At 46.4% G+C, this 19893-nt stretch overlaps 1 protein-coding gene across 3 annotated transcripts in view; it reads left to right on the forward strand.

Moving 5' to 3' along the window:
* The window catches only part of PLCD1 (phospholipase C delta 1), a 58104-nt gene that overhangs the window by 34189 nt on the left and 4022 nt on the right, over positions 1-19893 (forward strand). For all 3 annotated transcript variants that reach the window (XM_054815847.1, XM_054815846.1, XM_054815848.1), the window contains exons 5-13: positions 227-455; positions 1545-1746; positions 3515-3659; positions 4719-4868; positions 13590-13757; positions 15505-15661; positions 15978-16094; positions 17964-18142; positions 18673-18805. In XM_054815847.1, the coding sequence (XP_054671822.1) occupies positions 227-455; positions 1545-1746; positions 3515-3659; positions 4719-4868; positions 13590-13757; positions 15505-15661; positions 15978-16094; positions 17964-18142; positions 18673-18805 (1480 nt within the window). The remainder of the gene's footprint in view (positions 1-226; positions 456-1544; positions 1747-3514; positions 3660-4718; positions 4869-13589; positions 13758-15504; positions 15662-15977; positions 16095-17963; positions 18143-18672; positions 18806-19893) is intronic.

Consider the following 19893-nt stretch of genomic DNA (forward strand, 5'->3'; position numbering starts at 1 on the left):
CCGGTGCTTTTCAGCACACTGAAATAATATGAGTAAATAATAATAATTGTAACTGTTACATGACTGTTGGCCTTGTCAATGACAAACATTGTCATTGACCAAGTGCTTCTCATTCACTGTTTCCAATTATTTTGTGTTCTGCGTTGTGTAGCCCTGGTGCAGATTACGGCTGGCATATGCCAGAAGGAAAGAAGGTTTTCACTCCTTCTCCCCTCTACGTTTACAGCACTGTGACAAGTCCAAAACAGAGGCTCTGGAGGATGATGAGATAGAGGAATTTTACAAGATACTGACAGAGAGGAAGGAAATAGACAAGATCTTCCAAAAGTACTCAGATGCAGAAGGGTTCATGTCCTGCCAGAACCTGGTGAGGTTCCTCTATGAGACACAGCAAGAAGAAGATGCTGTTGTCGCTGCCCCTGCCTTAATTCAGAGATATGAGCCCAATGAAAGAGGTAGGTTGGAAACCCTGGGTGGTTTGCTTCAAAATCTTGCTTTCTTGATGAACTATGAATTGCTTTGCTGATGCTTTCTTCTGCAGCCATGTGTGTCATTTTCTCCTTGCAGCTGCTTCTAAAACACCCGTCTTCTAGGGGAACATTAGCAGCTCTGGGAGAGGAAGGCACAGGAGAGCCTGGGAAATATTTCTCTTCAATTGACTTGGGTACACTGAGCGGCTGGAGAAGGGTTGATAGAAAGTTGGCTAGAGGGTGATAAAGTTTCTGAGGGAAAGTCTCTCATGGCTTATTCAAATGTCAAGACCTTAGATGTCTTTGCAAAGTTAAGAATGTAGCAATATTTCTGTTTTCCAGAAGCAGGAATAGAGGCAAATGGTTTTGAATGTGAGCACCATCGGATGCTGAGATCTCTGAAGGTGACAGCTGTTTAGGAGAGCAATCACAGAACTGTTAAGTGAATTTCCAGTCTGGGGCACCTCATAGGACATATTCAAGAAACAAACACAGGATCATAGGCTGTTTTTGCACTATCCTGATATACCTTCAGGAGAGGGACAATCCTTTGCAGATGTCAGACTTGGGGATTAGACTGAGATCTAGCTCAGTCCCTTGAGATGGGGAGACCCCAATTTCTCCTCAAAGTTATGTTATTTTTCATTTACTATTTGCAAATAATGTATTCACTGGATAATCTAGACAGGATTTATCTGGCTCTGTTTAGACATCTGACAATTTCTCCGTGTTGGCATGAAGGAAGCTTGAAGTGCTCAAATGGAGATTTTTATTCTGTAGATCTCTACAGACGGGTGAGATAAGAGCTGTTTTTGACACTTATAAGGTGTTATCAAGGACAGTAAGTGTCATAAAAAGCCATGATTGTGGAGGGGTTTTAAAAGCATTTTCAGGCAGATGAAGCTGTCATCATTGTCTGAACAGCATCAATATCTTTACTATTAGCTGAATACCTAGGGAGCATCTTCTGCCTTTGAGATCCTCTGGAGAACAGGACGCATCATGGTGAAGATGATGGCACAACCTGGTGGTGTCAGCTTTTCAGTATAAGCTTTCTGTCTATTTGTCTGGCAGCCAAGAGGGGTAACGCCATGACCAAAGATGGTTTTCTGATGTACCTGCTGTCTGATGATGGGAATATATTCAACTCCTCCCACCGTAAAGTTTACCAGGACATGACTCAACCTCTCAGCCACTACTTGGTGTCATCCTCACACAATACCTATCTTATGGAAGACCAGCTCACAGGTCCAAGCAGCACAGAAGCCTATATCAGGTAATCTATGCGTGTGTGTTTATGTGTGTGCAAGGGGTTGACCTCTTTCTTATAAAAGACATAGAGTGCATCTATACTGCTAGATGCAGGAGGACCAAGAACCAGTCTCCCACCCTAAGACCAAGTAATGTAGACTGGCCCATGTTCACATCAGGGTGAGCTGTTTCTAAACCAGGTTGGCCATGTCCCCCTTTTCATAGCACTGTGACCTGGGTCTCTGCCGGGCCCCCTGTGGTGTCCATCTGACTGTGAGATGTATAATTACTACATTTGGGAGTAGTTTAAAATATCTGAAATCATGTGGAGACTAGATTACAGCCCTCTAGCATGGCGTTTTCAAAGCATGATGCAGAGAGGGTATGTTGCAGAATATGGCATGAGATAGTGCAAGGAGCTTACAAGGTGCAAAGATTTCTGGGATAGAGCTGGAGGACTGCGTAGGGACTGGAAGGAGCCATACCGCCATGATGTTTAAGATCTGTACTGCCTTTTGGGAGTAGCCCCTAGCATGGACTGTTCCTAGAACCATGCTGGGGGTTATTTTGAAGAGACCTAGTTGGAACAGTCCAAAAAAGGAGGTGGGATATGAGCTAATGAAGTAGTGTGGGTGATCAGGAAATGTATGCCTGGTCCTTCTTTAGCAGCTCAGATGCTCCCACACCATGTCTGGACAGAACATTAGGTGTTGCCTAATGCTGCTTTTAATGAATGCTGTCTGATGTCTCATGGCGAGATGTTTGCAGTGGCCTTTACTAACATGCACAACTACCTTACGTTACTTCTACAACCTGTACTTTTATCAAGTGAGATAGTGCATGCTTATAAGCACGCTAATGACTGCAATTCTGTCTTTGTTTATTACTTATCTGATTCTCAGGGAACAATGGCTGTCTAGAGTCACAAGCTCAGAAGAGTAGAAAGTGAAATCTGGCACAAGTTGCTTTTCAGTAGTTGTTTGAATTCCTCTAACAATATCTTAAAATTACAGAACTCTGTTTTGGTTGTAAAAAAAAAATTATCCTGTGATTCTTACTGCAATGAATTAAAGGAGTTGTGTTATCTGAAATGTATAGGGAGTTACTGTAAAAAAAGACAAGATCACCTCCTAGACAGGTAAGTCTGTAAAGGGGGAACCTCCATTTGAACGTAAATTAAAATAAAAGTATGGATATGTAGAGGCAGGAGTTTCAAGTGGAAATTCAGTTTGCAGACTCAGTTTGGGAAACTGGCCCTCAGCAGTCTCCCTAGCTATGGTGGAGTTCCCACATGTCTCTCCCTGACAGCTCTGAGGATTCATTTCTTATGTCTTAGCAGATCTAGATGAAGAAGTCACATCATCCAGGCTTCATGACCTGGCTTCTAAGGCTGACTGTCTTACTGTCTTTCTTCCAATGCAACCACTCTTGATTTTCTCTTCTCTTCACCATCTTTGGGAAAAGACTTTGGGCACAGTCATGGGTGTCCTTTCTCATCTGGCACTCACTAGGTCTTCTTATCTGGATAATTTTTACCTTGGACTTTCACTGCCACCTTTCTCAGATCCCACTGTGCTTTCCTTGCTCAACCTTGAGCTCTCTTTGCTGACTCTGAGCTCTCCTGATCCCATCCTTTCTCCATCTGCTTTCCTGTTTTTTCCAAGCTCCTCTTTTCTCCCTTGTTCCCTAAACTTCCCATCAGCCTTCCCAGGCAATACCTGTGCCTGATGCACCCTCATTTTGAGATGCAGCAGAAGGTTTAGAACCCAACCAGGTCCCTTCTTTGTTTCCAGAGCCCTCACCAAAGGCTGCCGCTGTGTGGAACTGGATTGCTGGGATGGCCCTAACTCGGAACCTGTCATTTATCATGGCTACACTCTCACCTCCAAGATCCTCTTCAGCGATGTCATTAAGGCCATCAAGAACTATGCTTTCAAAGTAAGGACCAGGGACCCTCTAAGATTTCTCATATTTCACAAACCAAGACTGATAGTAGGTCTCTGCCCTCCCAGCAAAAAGCATAAACAATGAAGACTTCACCTTAGCATTTCTCATAGGTATGAGATGTGTCCTTCTGTCTGGGCATCCATGTTCTGCTTTCTGCAGAGATCCATTCCTGGGAGTTGCTGAAAAGTCAGAGCACTATCTGAGGATGAGTTTGAATCTATACTAGCACAGTTGCATCCTGGACCCCACTGCAATGAAAATAATGCCCAATATCTTGAGCATACCTGGTAGGAAATGCAAACAAGCCCATGATTGGTGTGGCTTTGATGTCTCAGGGTCCATTCCTAGTTTAGAGGAACCCATATACGTGTGTTTTAGAGGGACTGATGCAAAGGACTGCTTCTATTCTGCTTTGAAAGGAATGAACAGGTTTGGAGTCTTCTATGGCAGTGCTGGGCCAGCAGTCTTTAAAAAACCTTGGGTCTGTCCAGACTCACTGGGCTTTCTGCTCTTTTCCTTCAGTGCACTTGAGAGCTAGTATCAAGTTTCCTTTGGGGCTATAAAGCAGTGACAATGACAATGCCTTCAGCACACAAAATTGACTAGGGGGGGGGGGGCAGAAGGAATGAGATCAGGCCTGTGCATGAATGGAGGAAGGATTCATGTCACCTAAAGATTTGAGCAAACTCAATGAATTCAAAGCCTCCCTTCCCAGTCCTTTTTCTGAGGTAGGAAGGTGCTCTGATCCACAGTGCAAGTGGAGAATGGAGCACAGGGAGCCTCATCAAAATGCTCCAGCAAGTCTGTGGGAGACATCCTGACCCAGCCTGGTACCCTGTCATCACCTCTGGAAGGCATCAGCAAAGGTCTGAGTAGCTACTGCACAGTTAAATTTGTCCATTTTTAACAAATGCTCATTTTAGCAGAACGCTAGACCCTACTGTTGGCAAACTCATGTCCAGAGAAAACAGCACTGAGGTTTGTATCAATTGCTATAGACTGGTAAAATTGCAAAAGTCACTGATGATGTACGTTGCTGTCTTGTTCTAGACCTCACCATACCCTGTCATCATCTCCCTGGAGAACCACTGCAGTGTCGACCAGCAGAAGGTCATGGCTCAGCACATGACGACGATCCTGCAGGACATGCTCTTGGTTGCCCCAGTCGATGGAAACAAATCCCAGTTCCCCTCCCCAGAGGTAAGCAATGCCACTCTAGTACTTCCTGCCTTCCGAGGGTGGGCCATGAGAGAGGTCTGTCTTCTTGCTGGTTGCTGACTAGTGGACAATATGCCTGAGGACTGGTGGGAACTGCACTTGCTGAGGAACAGAGACTGTCTGTGGGCAGTGGTGGAATAAGAAATAGGAGTATGTAAAAGTAACCTGTGCACATCAAGCACAAAATGCCCTGTTGCTCCTTGTTTGTTATCTAAGGTCTCAGAGGAGACATCCTTACAGGACTTAGGACATTCCTGGTCCATTTCTGCTGTAAATACAAAACAGCAAAGGGGAAACGGTCTAGGAGGTTCCTGGAGTGTGTGGAAGATAACTTCCTGACACAGCTGGTGAGCGAGCCAACTAGGGAAGGTGCCCGCTGGACCTGCTGTTTGTGAACAGAGAAGGACTTGTGGGTGATATGACAGTTGGAGGTTGTCTTGGGCACAGTGGTCAAGAGATAAGAGAGTTTTCGATTCTCAGAGAAATAAAGAGTGGGGTCAGCAGAACTGCCACCTTGGACTTCTGGAGGGCAGACTTCAGCCTGTTTAGGAGACTGGTTGGCAAAGTCCTTTGGGAGGCAGTCCTGAAGGGCAAAGGAGTCCAAGAAGGCTGGACATTTGTCAAGAAGGAAATCTTAAAGGTGCAGAAGCAGGCTGTCCCCATGTGCCGAAAGACAAGGCAGGAGGGAAGAAGTCTAGTCTGGCTGAACAGAGAGTTTTGGCTGGAACTCAGGAAAAAAAGCAGATTTTATGGCCTTTGGAAGAAGGGGCAGGCAACTCAGGAGGACTACAAAGATGTCGTGAGGTTATGCAGGGAGAAAATTAGAAGGGCCAAAGCCCAGCTAGAACTTAATCTGACTACTGCCATAAAAGGCAATAAAAAATGTTTCTATAAATACATTAACAACAAAAGGAGGGCTAAGGAGAATCTCCATCCTTTATTGGATGTGGGGGGAAACATAGTGACAAAGGATGGGGAAACAGCTGAGGTACTTAATGCCTTCTTTGCGTCAGTCTCTAGCAGTAAGACCAATTTTCTCCAGGTACCCAGCCCCCTGAGCTGGCAGACGGGGACGGGGAGCAGGATGAAGCCCCCATAATCCATGGGGAAATGGTTAGTGACCTGCTACACCGCTTAGACACACACAAGTCTGTGGGGCTAGATAGGATCCACTCAAGGGTACTGAAGTGCTCACCAAGCCACTTTCCATCATTTATCAGCAGTCCTAGCTAACTGGGGAGGTCCCAGTTGGCTGGAGGTTTGCAAATGTGACACCCATCTACAAGAAGGGCCAGAAGGAGGATCCAAGGAACTACAGGCCTGTCAGTCTGACCTCGGTGCCGAGGAAGGTTATGGAGCAGATCATCTTGACTGCCATCATGCGGCATGTGCAGGACATCAGGACCAGTCAGCATGGGCGTATGAATGGCAGGTCCTGCTTGACTAACCTGATCTCCTATGACAAGGTGACCCACTTAATGGATGAGGGAAAGGCTGTGGATGTTGTCTACCTGCACTTTAGTAAAACCTTTGACACCATTTCCCACCACATTCTCCTGGAGAAACTTGCTGCTTATGGCTTGGATGGGCGTACTCCTCGCTGGGTAAAAAACTGTCTGGATGGCCGGGCCCAAAGAATTGTGGTGAATGAAGTGAAATCCGGTTGGCATCCAATCACAAGTGATGTTCCCCAGGGCTCAGTACTGGGGCCAGTTCTCTTTACTATCTTTATCAATGATCTGGACAAGGGGATCAAGTGCATCTTCAGTAAGTTCATGGACGACACCAAGTTGGGCAGGAGTGTTGATCTTCTTGAGGGCAGGAAGGCTCTACATAGGGATCTGAACAGGCTGGATTGATGGGCCAAGGCCAACTGTATGAGGTTCAACAAGGCTCAGTGCCGGGTCCTGCACTTGGGTCACAACAACCCCAGGCAATGCTACAGGCTGGGGAAGAGTGGCTGGAAAGCTGCCTGGCAGAAAAGGACCTGGAGGTGTTGATCAACAGCTGGCTGAATATGAGCCAGCAGTGTGCCCAGGTGGCCAAGAAAGCCAACAGCATCCTGGCTTGCATCAGAAATAGTGTGGCCATCAGGACTACGACAGTGATGTACATGGCACTGGTGAGGCTGCAGCTTGAGTTCTGTGTTCAGTTTTGGGCCCCTCACTACAAGAAAGACATTCAGGTGCTGGAGCTTTCTTTTCTCTTAAGCACTTTGCAGAAACCGACTTTTCTGTGGATAGCTGCAGTTCCCTTTAAATTGCATTTCTTTGCTAAAGAATTCATTTTCAAAAAATTGGATGAGAATGCCTAGCCAGAGCTGGAAGAAGTTTGTGAGTGGGATAAAGCTGGCAGTCAGCAGGGGAGAAAGGAGAGGAAAATGATCCACCCGAAATATCTTCTGTATTTGTTCTCCCTCTCCCTTTTTCTCTTTTCCCTTTCTGACTTTCCCCTTTTGTTTGGGAGTGTCATGCCTCTCTTGATACAATGCCTAGCACAGAGGGAAGCTGATCTGGGTTGGTCCCTAGGCACTAGTGTGATAAATTAGGATGAATCATAATTTTTAATGCTGCTGCTTCAGCAGGACCTATGCACTGGCACGGACTAGTTGCCTCTATTTGAGAAGCGAGGATACACCCAGCATGGAGACAGGTCTCTGCAGGCTGTTACTGAGTTGGAAAAATCAGAGTGTTTGGTCACCTCCTGGCTTGCTATTTATCCTCGGTTCAGGATCAGGAAAACTGCTGATGGCTTTTCAAAACACTGCCTTGTGACCAGGGGAATGATATGAAGAAAGGAGAAACACCAGGGAAAGAAATGTGTGTGTAAGGGAATGACCAACTTCCCAAAGATGTTTTTCCCATTTCTGAGGTCATCTAACCTCTTGCTGTGATTGCCCAGATGGACACGTGGCCCCAACTGGAACTACAGGGCCCATATCTACCTTAGTAAATGGATTTGGGACGATATACTCCGTTGGAGGGACGGATCCCATTAGTTTAAAGGGAGAAAAATTGCCAATGTAGCAAAACCTGTCCTTTTCCCTCTGGTACTTTTCCTCTGCCTTCCTGTTATGTGAACTGGGAGAGTGCAAAAAGCTGAACTGCTGATTTTTTTTATTTTTTGTGGAAAATACATTGAAGCTGAAACATTAAGGAAAAAACCAACAAACCAGAAACCTCTTGGATTTTCAACTTCCTTGTGAAGCTGACATGGGGAAGCCTGGGAAAAAGTAATGTTTTTTATATTAGACAAAGGGTGGGATCTGTCGCTGGGGAGAGGGCTGAGAGGCTGTAAATAAAAACAGATGAAGAATTACTGCAGATTGTGTTAGCAGGGCAGTGTCAGTAATTAGAGGAAGATCGACACACTTTAGATTCACACTAACGATTCATACCATAGCCCAGGGCAGGCATCTGATTTATTAGGCTCCATTCAGGAGCAGTGTTGGGCTACACAAGCATCTAAATATCTCCCTCAAGCTGCTGTCTTTAGGTTCCAATAGTAAATTAAAGGCCTATAGGATGAAAGGCCAAAACCCACACAAAAGCTGCAGGCAGTGCCAGGGTTGTAGGGAAGAGCTGCTCCAGTCTCTGCTGCTGATTGCTTGTTGCAGGCCCTTCTGCCCCATCCCTGATCTGCACAGCGGTCTGCCAGGGCCTCTTCCCCCGTCCCTGCATCTCAGCTAGAAATGATGCATAACTCCAGCCCTGGAACGAGACTAAAGCAGCTGCCAACAGTGCATCCGACTATTCAGCATATCAGGCATATCTGAAACCCCTCCAACAATTTGTTGCTGGGCTTCCTTGTTTACAATGACGGTGGCTTTGGGTTTAACAAACCCGTCTTGGTGGGTGACGCATAGGACCATGAGCCCCCCAGTTGGGAGCCCCAGTGCAGTGGCAGGGGCCTCTGCCATCCTGCACCTCCGCTGTCCCACCAGTCATATCCATTGCTGTGTCCAGTAACAGAATCACAGAATCGCAGAATCACAGAATGGTAGGGGTTGGAAGGGACCTCTGGACATCATCTAGTCCAACCCCCCTGCTAAAGCAGGATCACCTACAGCAGATTACAGAGGATTGCGTCCAGGCGGGTTTTGAATATCTCCAGAGAAGGAGACTCCACAACCTCTCTGGGCAGCCTGTTCCAGTGCTCTGTCACCCTCACAGTGAAGAAGTTTTTCCTCATGTTCAGCTGGAACTTCCTGTGTTCCAGTTTGTGCCCATTGCCCCTTGTCCTGTCACTGGGCACCATTGAGAAGAGTCTGGCCTCCTCCTCTTCACGCCCACCCTTTAGATATTTGTAAGCATTGATAAGATTCCCTCTCAGTCTTCTCCAGACTAAACAGCCCCAGCTCTCTCAGCCTTTCCTCATTTTGCCCCCCCACTTGACATCACTTTGAGCCATGCAGCTCAAGACCCACTTCCAGTATAGCGGGGGCAATGCAGGGCACAGCTGATCTGAGTAGCAGGGTTGCTGACATCCCCTGCCCTGTGCTCATGGCAAGGCAGTAAATGCCTCTAGATTTGTCTCAGCTCAGTCCAGACTAGGTTCAGTCACTGGTCTCTAAGTCAGCAGTGGGCCCTGGGAGCCATCTGCCCAGGAGGGTTCCTTTAGCATCATAGACTCAGCGTGAATGTGGCTTCAAGTCCCTCTGCCTCATGCCTAAAGCCACATCTATGCCTTTCCCCAAGGTTGTGTCAGCCTTGTCTGCAGTACATCTTCTTGGCTGAAGTTCTTGAGCTGAGTTTCCCTCCAATCTCTCAAAACCTTCTTTGATAATGTGTTTCTTCCCCTTTTCTGGAGACTATCTTCATCCTCTGGTGCCACTCATCGTTAAACCCTGCAACACTTCAGTTTACAACTAGGCTGAAAGACATACCCAGATGGAGATGTGATATCAATTAGTGCATCTGGTCTGGACATCTCCTTATGTACGTGAAAATGTTAATCCTTATAGCTTCTCAGAAATTTCGGGAGATGGGTATCTCCATGCTGAAAGCAGGATGTAAGGTAGCAGCACTCAGACCCTGTATATCCATGTATATGTGAGTGTTTCACTTTGGGATCCTTTTGAGAACTAGTTAATACAACCAGGGGAGTTGGAGGTGTGGTCCACCTTGTTTATCTAAATAGACAAGAAGAATCACACCCTTGGAGTGTTTAGTTCCCTCCGTTGACTCTAAAGGAGGCACAGAAAGTTTGATGAGTTGGATCACTACAAATCTTCCACTCCCACTGAGATGAAAACTGGAAATCAGACCTTGTCATGGCTTTCAGGCGGCAAGAAACTTTCATGTGTATGCTTTTAAAATCCTCTGCTCTTTACAGCTTTGCTCCTTCTGATAAAACCAACAGTGCTTTCATTTAAGATGGTTGCTGTGTCCCAATTCACAGACTCCCAAAGGAAGCAAAGCCATATGTCAGAACCATTTCATTTGCAGAGCTGAGCTTGTTCAGCATGCAGTGGAAAAGGTGGGAGAGCTGGGGAGCTCCACTTGTGGAGAACTAAGGCAGTGTGATTTACAGGGCACATGAGGAAGGGAAAGAGTTGCATCTATTCCAGCGGGCGCTCCACTGTATGTTCTCAGTAAAGTCCAGTGTCCCTGTAGTGTTTCCAATTTTCTTAGGTTGTATTCAACCTTGGGCTTGCCACAGGCAATTGGAATAGCTTTGTGGTCTACTTGGAGAATATTTATTATTTCAGCTAATGCTTCTTCCTAAGACAAGGGGTCTGCTCACCAGAGCTGAACTGATGAGCTGAGTGTCTCTTGCCTCAGGCTAGAAATACTTAATATCACATGAAGGGGAACCAAGAGAGATGGAACAAGTGCATGTGTGTGTTTGTGTCTGTGTGTATCAGCTTATTTAAAACCTTGTTAAAGAAGATAAGCACTCAAATTTTGGACTTTGCTTCCTAGCACCCATATTAAATGAAAGAAGACGATGTTTGGGACTGGCAGCTTCTTCAGGGTGGATTCAGTGCAATGCTACTATAGAACAGCACCTTCTGCAGGAAATGGAGATGAAAATGCACTTTTTTGGGGTGAATCTTACCCCTCATTGTGGACCAATAAGCTAATACATCTCCTCTGGAGTTAGGTGGCACATGGACTGCTTTCCCTCGTAGGCACAGTGGAAGTCACCTGCACAGGGGGATGCTAAACCTCTGCAATGCAAGAGGACTCCAGGAGGGAGCCAACCTCTTAGATTTCAAGGCCAAAAGGGGACCACCATAATCTCCCTATGGAGAGTCTTGTACAATGCAGTTTGGGCTGACCAGTGTCCCTGTGCCTATGGGGGTCATCTGCAGCACATACGAGGTTTCCCAGAGTAACCACAGTCTAGACAGGATGACTGCAGCACTGAGGATGGTGTGGGGTGTGGTGAAGAAACAAGGTGGAGGCCATGTTGCTGTGCCTTCACTGCTGATGTTATTCAGTCATCTAGGATGGGTTTGTGCCAGAAATTACACCTCTCACTTGCTGGACAGGCTGTCCTGAGCTGAACAAGCTGAAAAAGGGCTAGTAGCCCTACTGGTAATTAAGAATCAAGCAACCTGCCCCAAATACTTTATCCCTAGTTCTCTACTGCTGAGCTGTCAGATGAGGTGGTAAGGTTTCTTATGGGACATTAGAAAGCAGAGTGAGATAATATATTATAAGGCAGGATGCTATCTGCAGCCTGTGAAGGACAAGAGAGACTTCTCTGCTCCCCTCCCTGCTGTCCCCAGTGCAATCCTTCCAGGCTTGTCCCTTCAAAGTATTGACAGGAACATAGAAACTCACACAGAGCTGGATTTCACCTTCTACCAGTTGGTGTTGTGGAAGGACAGGGAAGATGAGGATCCAACCCTGGCTGTTGAGGGCAGGAGGGTGGTTAGAGACATGCGAGCAGCAAACTGAAGTGAGACTCTGAAGATGAGCTGACTCATCTCCCAGCCATGGATGCGAAGAAGCAGGTCACAGCTCTGCCTGAAAGAGGGCTGAGGGGCTGGGAGGATGGAGGGTGGTCTGGGGGTGGGGAGGAGGATACTGCTATGCCCTGACTGGTCCTTTGGGCCTTTTATTCCCAATAACTAGTGCATTCCTTCCAGTTGCCTTTGTGTAGCTTTTGAGTGACAGGGAAAGTGCCCCAATGTAAACAGATCATTTGTGGTAGCTGAAGAAAAATGCTCTTGGCTGCTGCCTCCGGTGCCAGTGTCAAATTTCAGCTCAAACCAAGCTTCATCCACAGCTTAGCTGGGTGGTGAGGGGTTGGGCTGGTCTTAGTAAAGATGTGATGCAATTTGCTTGCACCCGCAAAGGGGGAATAGTGTTCTTTGAAAACGCCTGTATTGCTCTATAAAATATCCTTGGTTTTCCACAGTCCTGTCATTTGACAATGTTGCTTTTGCTGCTGTGGAAAGGGCAAATACATGGTGTCACTGAGAGAGGGGGAGACATGCTATGCAGAGTGATGGGTTGCATTGGCTAATTCTGAGATTGCCTTTTTCTGCAATAACTAGCACCCTCCAAAGCCAGGACGATTGAACACATCCATGTGGCAACAAATCTCCTACTGACTTCACTGGAAGCTGCAGGATCTAGGGGTGCTCCTGGGCTGAATGAACTGATTTTGTAGCACAATCTGCTCGCTTGGAGATTGCACCCAGGCAGTCACCCTTCCCAGTACTGCTTCCTGCTGTCAGCATTGCCACTGCCTTGTTTGGGTTCAGAGTCAGCCCTCTCCAGGCTTCAGCCTTCCTCCCACAGTCAGATCTTGCACAAGAGATACATCAGTGGTATGGTGGTCTGTGATGAACCACGCGCTGTTGGTGTGTTCCTTCACCTGAGGTTTTATGTGGACTTTGAAAGAGGCTGAAGAAAGTCGATTCAGCACAAGACATGTGCTGCTTGGATTAGCTCAGCAGCCAACTGTGTTACATTGGCACATGCTGCTGGTTATTATTAGTGTTGTACCACAACAGCAGTTGCAGGATGAGTTCTTTTCAGAAGAGGAGGTATCTTTGGGAAGGGCCTGGGAACTCTTCCTTAGGCTGTCAGCACCCAAAGGTTTCACCTGCAAGATCTCTTACATATGAAAACCCCATGTCTGCTATGCACGAGGCACCTGTCCATAAATTAGTGGACTTCTGTCCCCATTAAAATGTCTAGTGGAGCAGAGGGCTGCACTGCTTCAGACCCTGCATGGATTTCGTACCATTTCCCAAGTTGTGTGTGTGTTTATAATGCCACATTACAGAGACTGGGGTAGATTAAATAACTCGGCCACACAGAGGGGCAGAAACAGTGCTGTGAAGAGCTCCCATGAGCCCTGACCTCCAGGCTTGGCTTTGTTTGCTGGGCCACATTCAGTTTTGAAAAAAATGGTATGTTTTTATTGCCTCTAACAGCACGAGCGTTTGACTAGTTGAGGGGATGGACAGCTCTGTATCAGAGGGGAACCTGCAGGCTATCTGGGATTTTCAAACTCATGGCTTGTGGTCTCAGAGACTGGCCAGAGGCAGGGCAAGAACTCAGTGGACAAACAAACAGACTTATTTTTTATTTGTATCTATTGATAATAACCTGTGACTGATGCAACTCTAAAAGGCTCTGGCTGTGGTTGCAGCTGAGGAGCTGTTATATCCTTGCTCCTTCAGGGCAGGCCAGGATCTTTTCTAATCACCAGCTATTTTGTCCACTTTTCCTTACGCAGCAATTGAAATGGAAGATTCTTGTGAAAGGCAAGAAGCTGAGCAGGCAGGAGGACCCTGCCGGAACAAATGGGAACAACAACCTAGAGGCTGAGGATGTCTCTGATGAAGATGAAGCAGCTGAAATCGAAGATGAATCAGTAAAGACTGAGATACAGCAGAAGGGGAAGGTAAATAAACGAAGTAACTGAGTCCTGAAAAAGGGCAGACCTGCAGAGAAAGGTATAAACTAGATTTTTGCCTATTGCAGAAGTCCTGCATCAGGAAATCCCATCTTGTTAGCTTATCCTATGACTCAGCCAGTTTCTAGGTGGGTTTTGTACCATGTCTAAAGAAAAAAAAAAGAAAAAGGAAAGCAATTGAAATACATTTAATATATTCCCAGCTAAGACAGTTTTCAGTATGGTTTCAGCTACTCAGCTGGTGATATGTAAGGGTGAATTGTTGTAATCGCTGGAGCTAAGGATCCTGGGTCCTTGCTCAGCTTAACGATCTCTGTCCCAAGCACAAACAGAGATCCTGCAAAGCCAGCCAAGCATGAAGGTTGGCTTCTTTCCTTAAAATAAGGCTGGAAGACTCTGCAGCTGGGACAGACCATGTAGCATTTATGGAAGCACATGTTAAATCTATCTCTGTCTGATTTCCAGAAATCTGTTTGTCATGGGACCATCATGACTGTTTATTACCAGAGACTGGTGCTTTTCTTGTCACATTTTGGGACATACCTGCACCCTCACTGGCCATGTTTTTCTGACCCAGAGGAGGGAGGGAAGGGATCTATGGGGAAGGAGCGGCTGGTTACCAAAGCAATTGGGATGAATATTTCTGGGAGGAAAAGGCTTGCCTTTACACCAGTGTTTCACTCCCTCATGTGAGGGCATGCATTCTTCCAGGCTGCAGGTCATTGTGAAGGTCATATCCCTTATGGACCAGGTTCATAGATGATATAAATACATTCAGTCCCACTGATGGCAAAGCTGATTGACATTGCCTCTGGTCTGATCTATGCTTTCCGTTGCTGATTTGCTCAGTCTTTGAGGGTCTTATTTCTTTCTCTGAACTGTAGTCAATAATGTGTATAATTTTGAAGTCTGTCATTTTCTTTTCTTGCCTCTGATGGGAGCTGGTGGCTCTCACTTCACCTTTACACCAATGAATGTGGCTGTGGAGTAGGAGACATCAAAGCATTGTGAGACCATCCTAGTTCGATAGGAAAAAGCCCAAGCTCTGTGGAGGCCAAAACATCCTTCCCTTCCCCTTATTTCCAGGTTTGCATGCCTGGGACCAGGATAGTATGGAAAATCCATTGCTAAGGCTCAGTTGTAAAGTTTAGCAACTGGAGACAGCCATTGGTGCTGAAATACAAGTGATCATGCAGAAAGCAGCAGAAAGGATATCCCACCAACAAAGAGAGAATCCATCTGGAGGACATCATGCAACAAGGGTGCTGGGACAGCAAAGCATCTGTTGTGTGAAATCCTCTCTTAGCTCACCAATACAGGCTGATTGGGTTGTTCCTGTGTTTGTGGCCGTAATGACTTGTAAGCTGTGATGGCCAAGCCGAAATACTCATTTATATAATGAGATGCAAATAAATGCAGAAGGAGGGACAGCCCAGGTGAAATATTATTGATAGTCAGCAATATTATTGGAGAAGCCAGGATGGGCTGAGAGGGCACTGATCCTCTGAGAGGAGGGATTAGCACTCTCCATGCAGGGCAAGGGACATGGCAAGCGCAGTCTGCCCCTTTTCCACCCTCTCTCTGCGTAGAGGTGTCACTGTGTTGATAGCATGCAGCCTTTTCATGTGAAGATGGTGGAGAAGAGAAGCCCCAGGGGTCCTAGACAAAACATAATTATTACTTTTGAGTATGACTGCAGAAACTCCCCACAAACCTCTTGCTCTCTTGCTTTTAGAGTGACACCTTGAAGCTGGCCAAGGAGCTGTCAGACACAGTTGTCTACTGCAAGAGCGTCCATTTCAATGGCTTTGAGGACCCCAGCCATCCTCGGGCTTTCTACGAGATGTCATCGTTCACAGAGAGCAAAGCTCTGAAACTAGCCCAGGAATCTGGTATGTATATTCTGCCCTGGCAAAAGGCCATCCTCTGTCCCAGTCCCCCATAAAGGGACAGCTAGTGGTGGTTAAACACGACGGAAAGGAATCCTGAAAGATGTGGGTTATGATCTCTTTGGCCATGCATGTCACTGAGAAACAGTGGGAATAACTTAATATCATAGAGGCTGTTACCAAAAAGGGCATTTTATACAGGTAGTTCACATTCAGCCAGACTCCCTAGGTGGAGGAGTAATTTATACAGTAGCATCAAGAAGAGTTAAAAGTAGCCCCCATCACTGAAAGAGCAATTTTCTTCTTTTTTTTTCTGTAGGAACCAGTTTTATTCATCACAACATCAGGCACCTGAGCCGGATCTACCCTGCAGGCTGGAGGACAGATTCTTCCAACTACAACCCCATCGACTTGTGGAATGTTGGCTGCCAGATTGGTGGGTGCACCTGGGAGGTTGGAGAGGGTCAACATGGCTGGGTTGCCCATGACCCGGCTATGGAGGGGCTTCAGCTGAGGTAGATGTGTGATCTCAAGCCATTTGCAGGCAGAGAGGCTCGGTGGTCACTGGAAGAGATCAGTTCTTCAGACAATGCTCGATGACTTTTCATAGACCATTTTCTGGCCCACCTCAAAACTGTTAGGAGAGCCTTTCCTGCACATTCATTTGCACATCCCTGCAATTTCACTGGAAGCAGAGTATTGACATTTAACAAAGGAGGAGGAAACCAGGAGTTACAGTCACTTACTGAAAAGTGTGCTGAAATCTCTGGCAGAGATGTAAATCGAACTCAGCTCTCTTGAGCCCTAGGACAAGGCCATAACCATAAGGGCCAAGCCATGGCCTGAGCTGTTCTCTGCAGTCAAAGCAGTGTATCACACCTACTCCCAGGGTGTTGAGGCTCCTGATGGTATATTGATGTCTCAGAGATTCGATGAAAACAAGGGTCTCAGAGTCTGTTAAGTGAATTATATTGTAGCTCTCATCCAGGAAACCTGCTGCAGTGGTAAGTGGGCAGGATGGCGACGACGTGCTTGGCTCTCTTGGTGATACTGGCTGTTGGACATTTCCCCATTGTGCCTATGTGGCCCAGCCAAACAAGAGAAGCTGCAGGTGTAGGGCTCCCTGACCCCCAGCCATGTGGACGTGCATGGGCTGGATGTGCCTGGCAGCATATGAACTCGCTGGGTGCTGCAGCCCCCGTGCGGGCACAAGTACCACCCATTGGCCTGTCTCCCCAGCCTTGAGCCTGGCCTCAGGAGAGTCCCTGGGAGGCAAGCAACATCAGGTCCCTCGGGGTACACTAAGACCAGACTTGCATGCCTTATCTGACCTGAATTCAGTATTTGGGCACTCAAAATAAGCTTTTTTCAGAAGCCATGAGTACTTGCAGCTCCCAGTAAAACCAGTATACTGCAGTTATTAAAGTCTTGCTTGCAGGTGAAAAAACAAGGGACTGCCTTAAAATGCTTTTGGTCATCAAGTATTACAGGGTATGTAGGACCCAGGACCAGGATAAGTTGCCAGCTGTCCTAGAGCTGTCTTAGAAGTTGCTAAAGAGGTTAGCATCACCCTTGAGAAATCAATGGAGTATTGAGGAGGTGCTGGGGTCCATGTGCGCTCCCTATGCGGTATTAGTGAAACTGTTACTAAGACTGCTTCCAGATTTGACATGAACGCTTTTAAAAAGACAGTGGCAAATTGGAAAGAATACAAGAAATCTGCCTGATGTTAGGACACCAGCGAGGCTTGATCTATTTTAGGCAGGGGACAATAAAGAGATGATTTGATCACAGCTTCTGTATTCTTGCATGAGGAGTTCAGACAGCGAGGAGCTCTCTAGTCTAACCAACAAAGGCATCAATGCCCCTCAGGATGGCAAATGGAAATAGGCATATATGGGCTCGAAAGGAGGTTTTATAATGAGGCTAAGTAGCCAGCAAAACAATCTGAGAAGGATTTGCTGGCTTCCCTGCAGGAGATAACTCCTTCAACATAGAAGTGAATAGCTGTATCTAAAAGATGCAGTTGCCCAACCAGGTGACAGAAATTCAATGCAGGACACTTTTTGACCCTGTGGCAGGCAGGAGGACAACTGAGATGGCTGTAATGGCTCCTCCTGTCTCTACTGTCTCCAAATGCAAGAAATCCTATGGGGTAGCAGACTGTGAGTTTATCACTGCTCTTTGAAGCATGGAAAAGCCAATGTTTATGTCCATGAAGTACAATTTAATGTGAACAGAATTAGTATAAAAAGACTCTCATGATTTATCTGAAAGTGACTGAATTTATTTATTTATGTTGCAGTTGCTCTAAACTTCCAGACAGCAGGCACAGAAATGGATGTCTACCAGGGTCGGTTCCAGGACAATGGGTTTTCTGGGTATGTCTTAAAGCCGGAATTCCTCCGGGATGAGCAAACCAAATTCAATCCAAAATCCATCACAGAAGGAACATGGGGGACAAAGAAGAAGCTTCTGCTTAAAGTAAGAATAGAAGATGGAAAATGTCTCAGTAGCATCCACCTTCAGGGGGTGTGTGTAGATTGTACCTTCTCCTTCTCCTGGTCCCACCTGGCCAATGTTATCCTAACCCTACTCTTTTCCCACTGCTGGGGGTCTCTGCTTTAGTCCTGCATGGGCTCTCATCCTGCAGGGACTTATATTTTTAATGTTTGGCAATAGCAGAGGTTAATGACAATATTCGCTGTCATTACAGAAACATACAGGCAGACAAGCAGTCAACAGTCACCACTGTTGTTTCCAAGTATCATTTGATCAGTGTGGGGACAGTCAGAAAAGTTCTCTGCCCCTTAACCAGCTGGCTGGGCTGGAGAAATGTTCATTAGGTACTTTGGCTCATGACGACTTCCTCTGAAGGATGTCACAAAGCTGGCTCTGAAGGAGCAGCACCAGCTTGTCACAACAGGAAGAGTGCACTCCTGGAGAAGAGGAAAGTTTGCCAGGGAGCCCCGCTCCTAATGATGTCCTGAACTCTTCCTCTCTTTCCTCCATAGATCATCTCTGGTCAGCAGCTGCCCAAGGTGAACAAAAGCAAAAACTCCATTGTTGATCCTAAGGTAACAATAGAGATCCACGGTGTCCAACAGGATAACAACAAGAAGCAGACCAAAGTCATTGAAAACAATGGTAAGGGGTTTTCTTCCATGCCATGCTTCCCTGGGGCAGTAACCGTGTGGTTTCATGTAGCAGAGTATTCCTTGCCAAGATCTGCCCAGGCGCACGCGAGCCTGCCACGCTAAGCAGACATATGAGATGCTGTTGGCCTACTTCAGTGCAGGGACCCTGGTTATAGACTGTTGGTGGCAAGAACTAGCCCCACAGACTGATGTCCCTACGAAGAATTACTTTCAGGGTTTCTTTCCTCTTTTTTCTCTCTAAAATGTTTGAAGACAAATTCCCTGCAAAACAACATCAGCCATATGAGTTGTTTTGAGGCTGGCTGTCAAATCTGCAGAGCTCTTTACCTCCATGCAGTTGGACTTGACTTGGGATGCACAGATCCCCACCAAGATCTTCCTGGAGAAGGCTTCTTGTGAGGCTGATTTTATCCTGAAAGTGTCACAAACTCACAAAAGATTGAGGTTGCAAGGGACTTTGGAGCTGACTGTTCCAGCCTCTGCCCAAAGCAGGACCAACCTCAAAGTTAACTCAAGATGTTCAGATGAATTTTGAATATCTCAGAACACAGAGATTCCTCAGACTCTCTGGACTCTCTCTAGTAATCCAGTCTTTGACTGACCTCATGATAAAATAAGATATCCCTATTTTTAGCCAGAAATCCCGCTGTTGCAGTTTGTGTCTGTTATGCGTCATACTTTTAATGTGCACGTGTCAGAACAGGTTGGCTGTGTTCTCTCTATAAGAAGGTAGTGGAAGATGGCAATAATAACCCCTTAGCCTTCTCCAGGCTGAATAACTTGACCTCTCAGCCTCTTCACATATGTAACTTAGTCTGTGCAAAAGGAGAACATTTCCTGTAGCTTAGAGCATCCTCACAAGGTGGGTACACTGCATCTGCTCATCCTCTCAGCCAAAATGGCACTGGAGCTAAATTAATGCAGTAATGTTGCAGATGAGGGATGAAAGCTGTCATCCCCAAGCTCCAGCCTTACCCAGCATTGACCTTAGAAGTCTCACAGACACTTCACCTCCCCACGGACCATTTCTCCTCAAAAATGGCTGTGATTTCCCTCCGTGCAATAAGGGTCTGAATA

This window comes from Grus americana, chromosome 2 (assembly GCF_028858705.1).
Source record: "Grus americana isolate bGruAme1 chromosome 2, bGruAme1.mat, whole genome shotgun sequence".
In the NCBI taxonomy this organism is placed as follows: Eukaryota; Metazoa; Chordata; class Aves; order Gruiformes; family Gruidae; genus Grus; species Grus americana.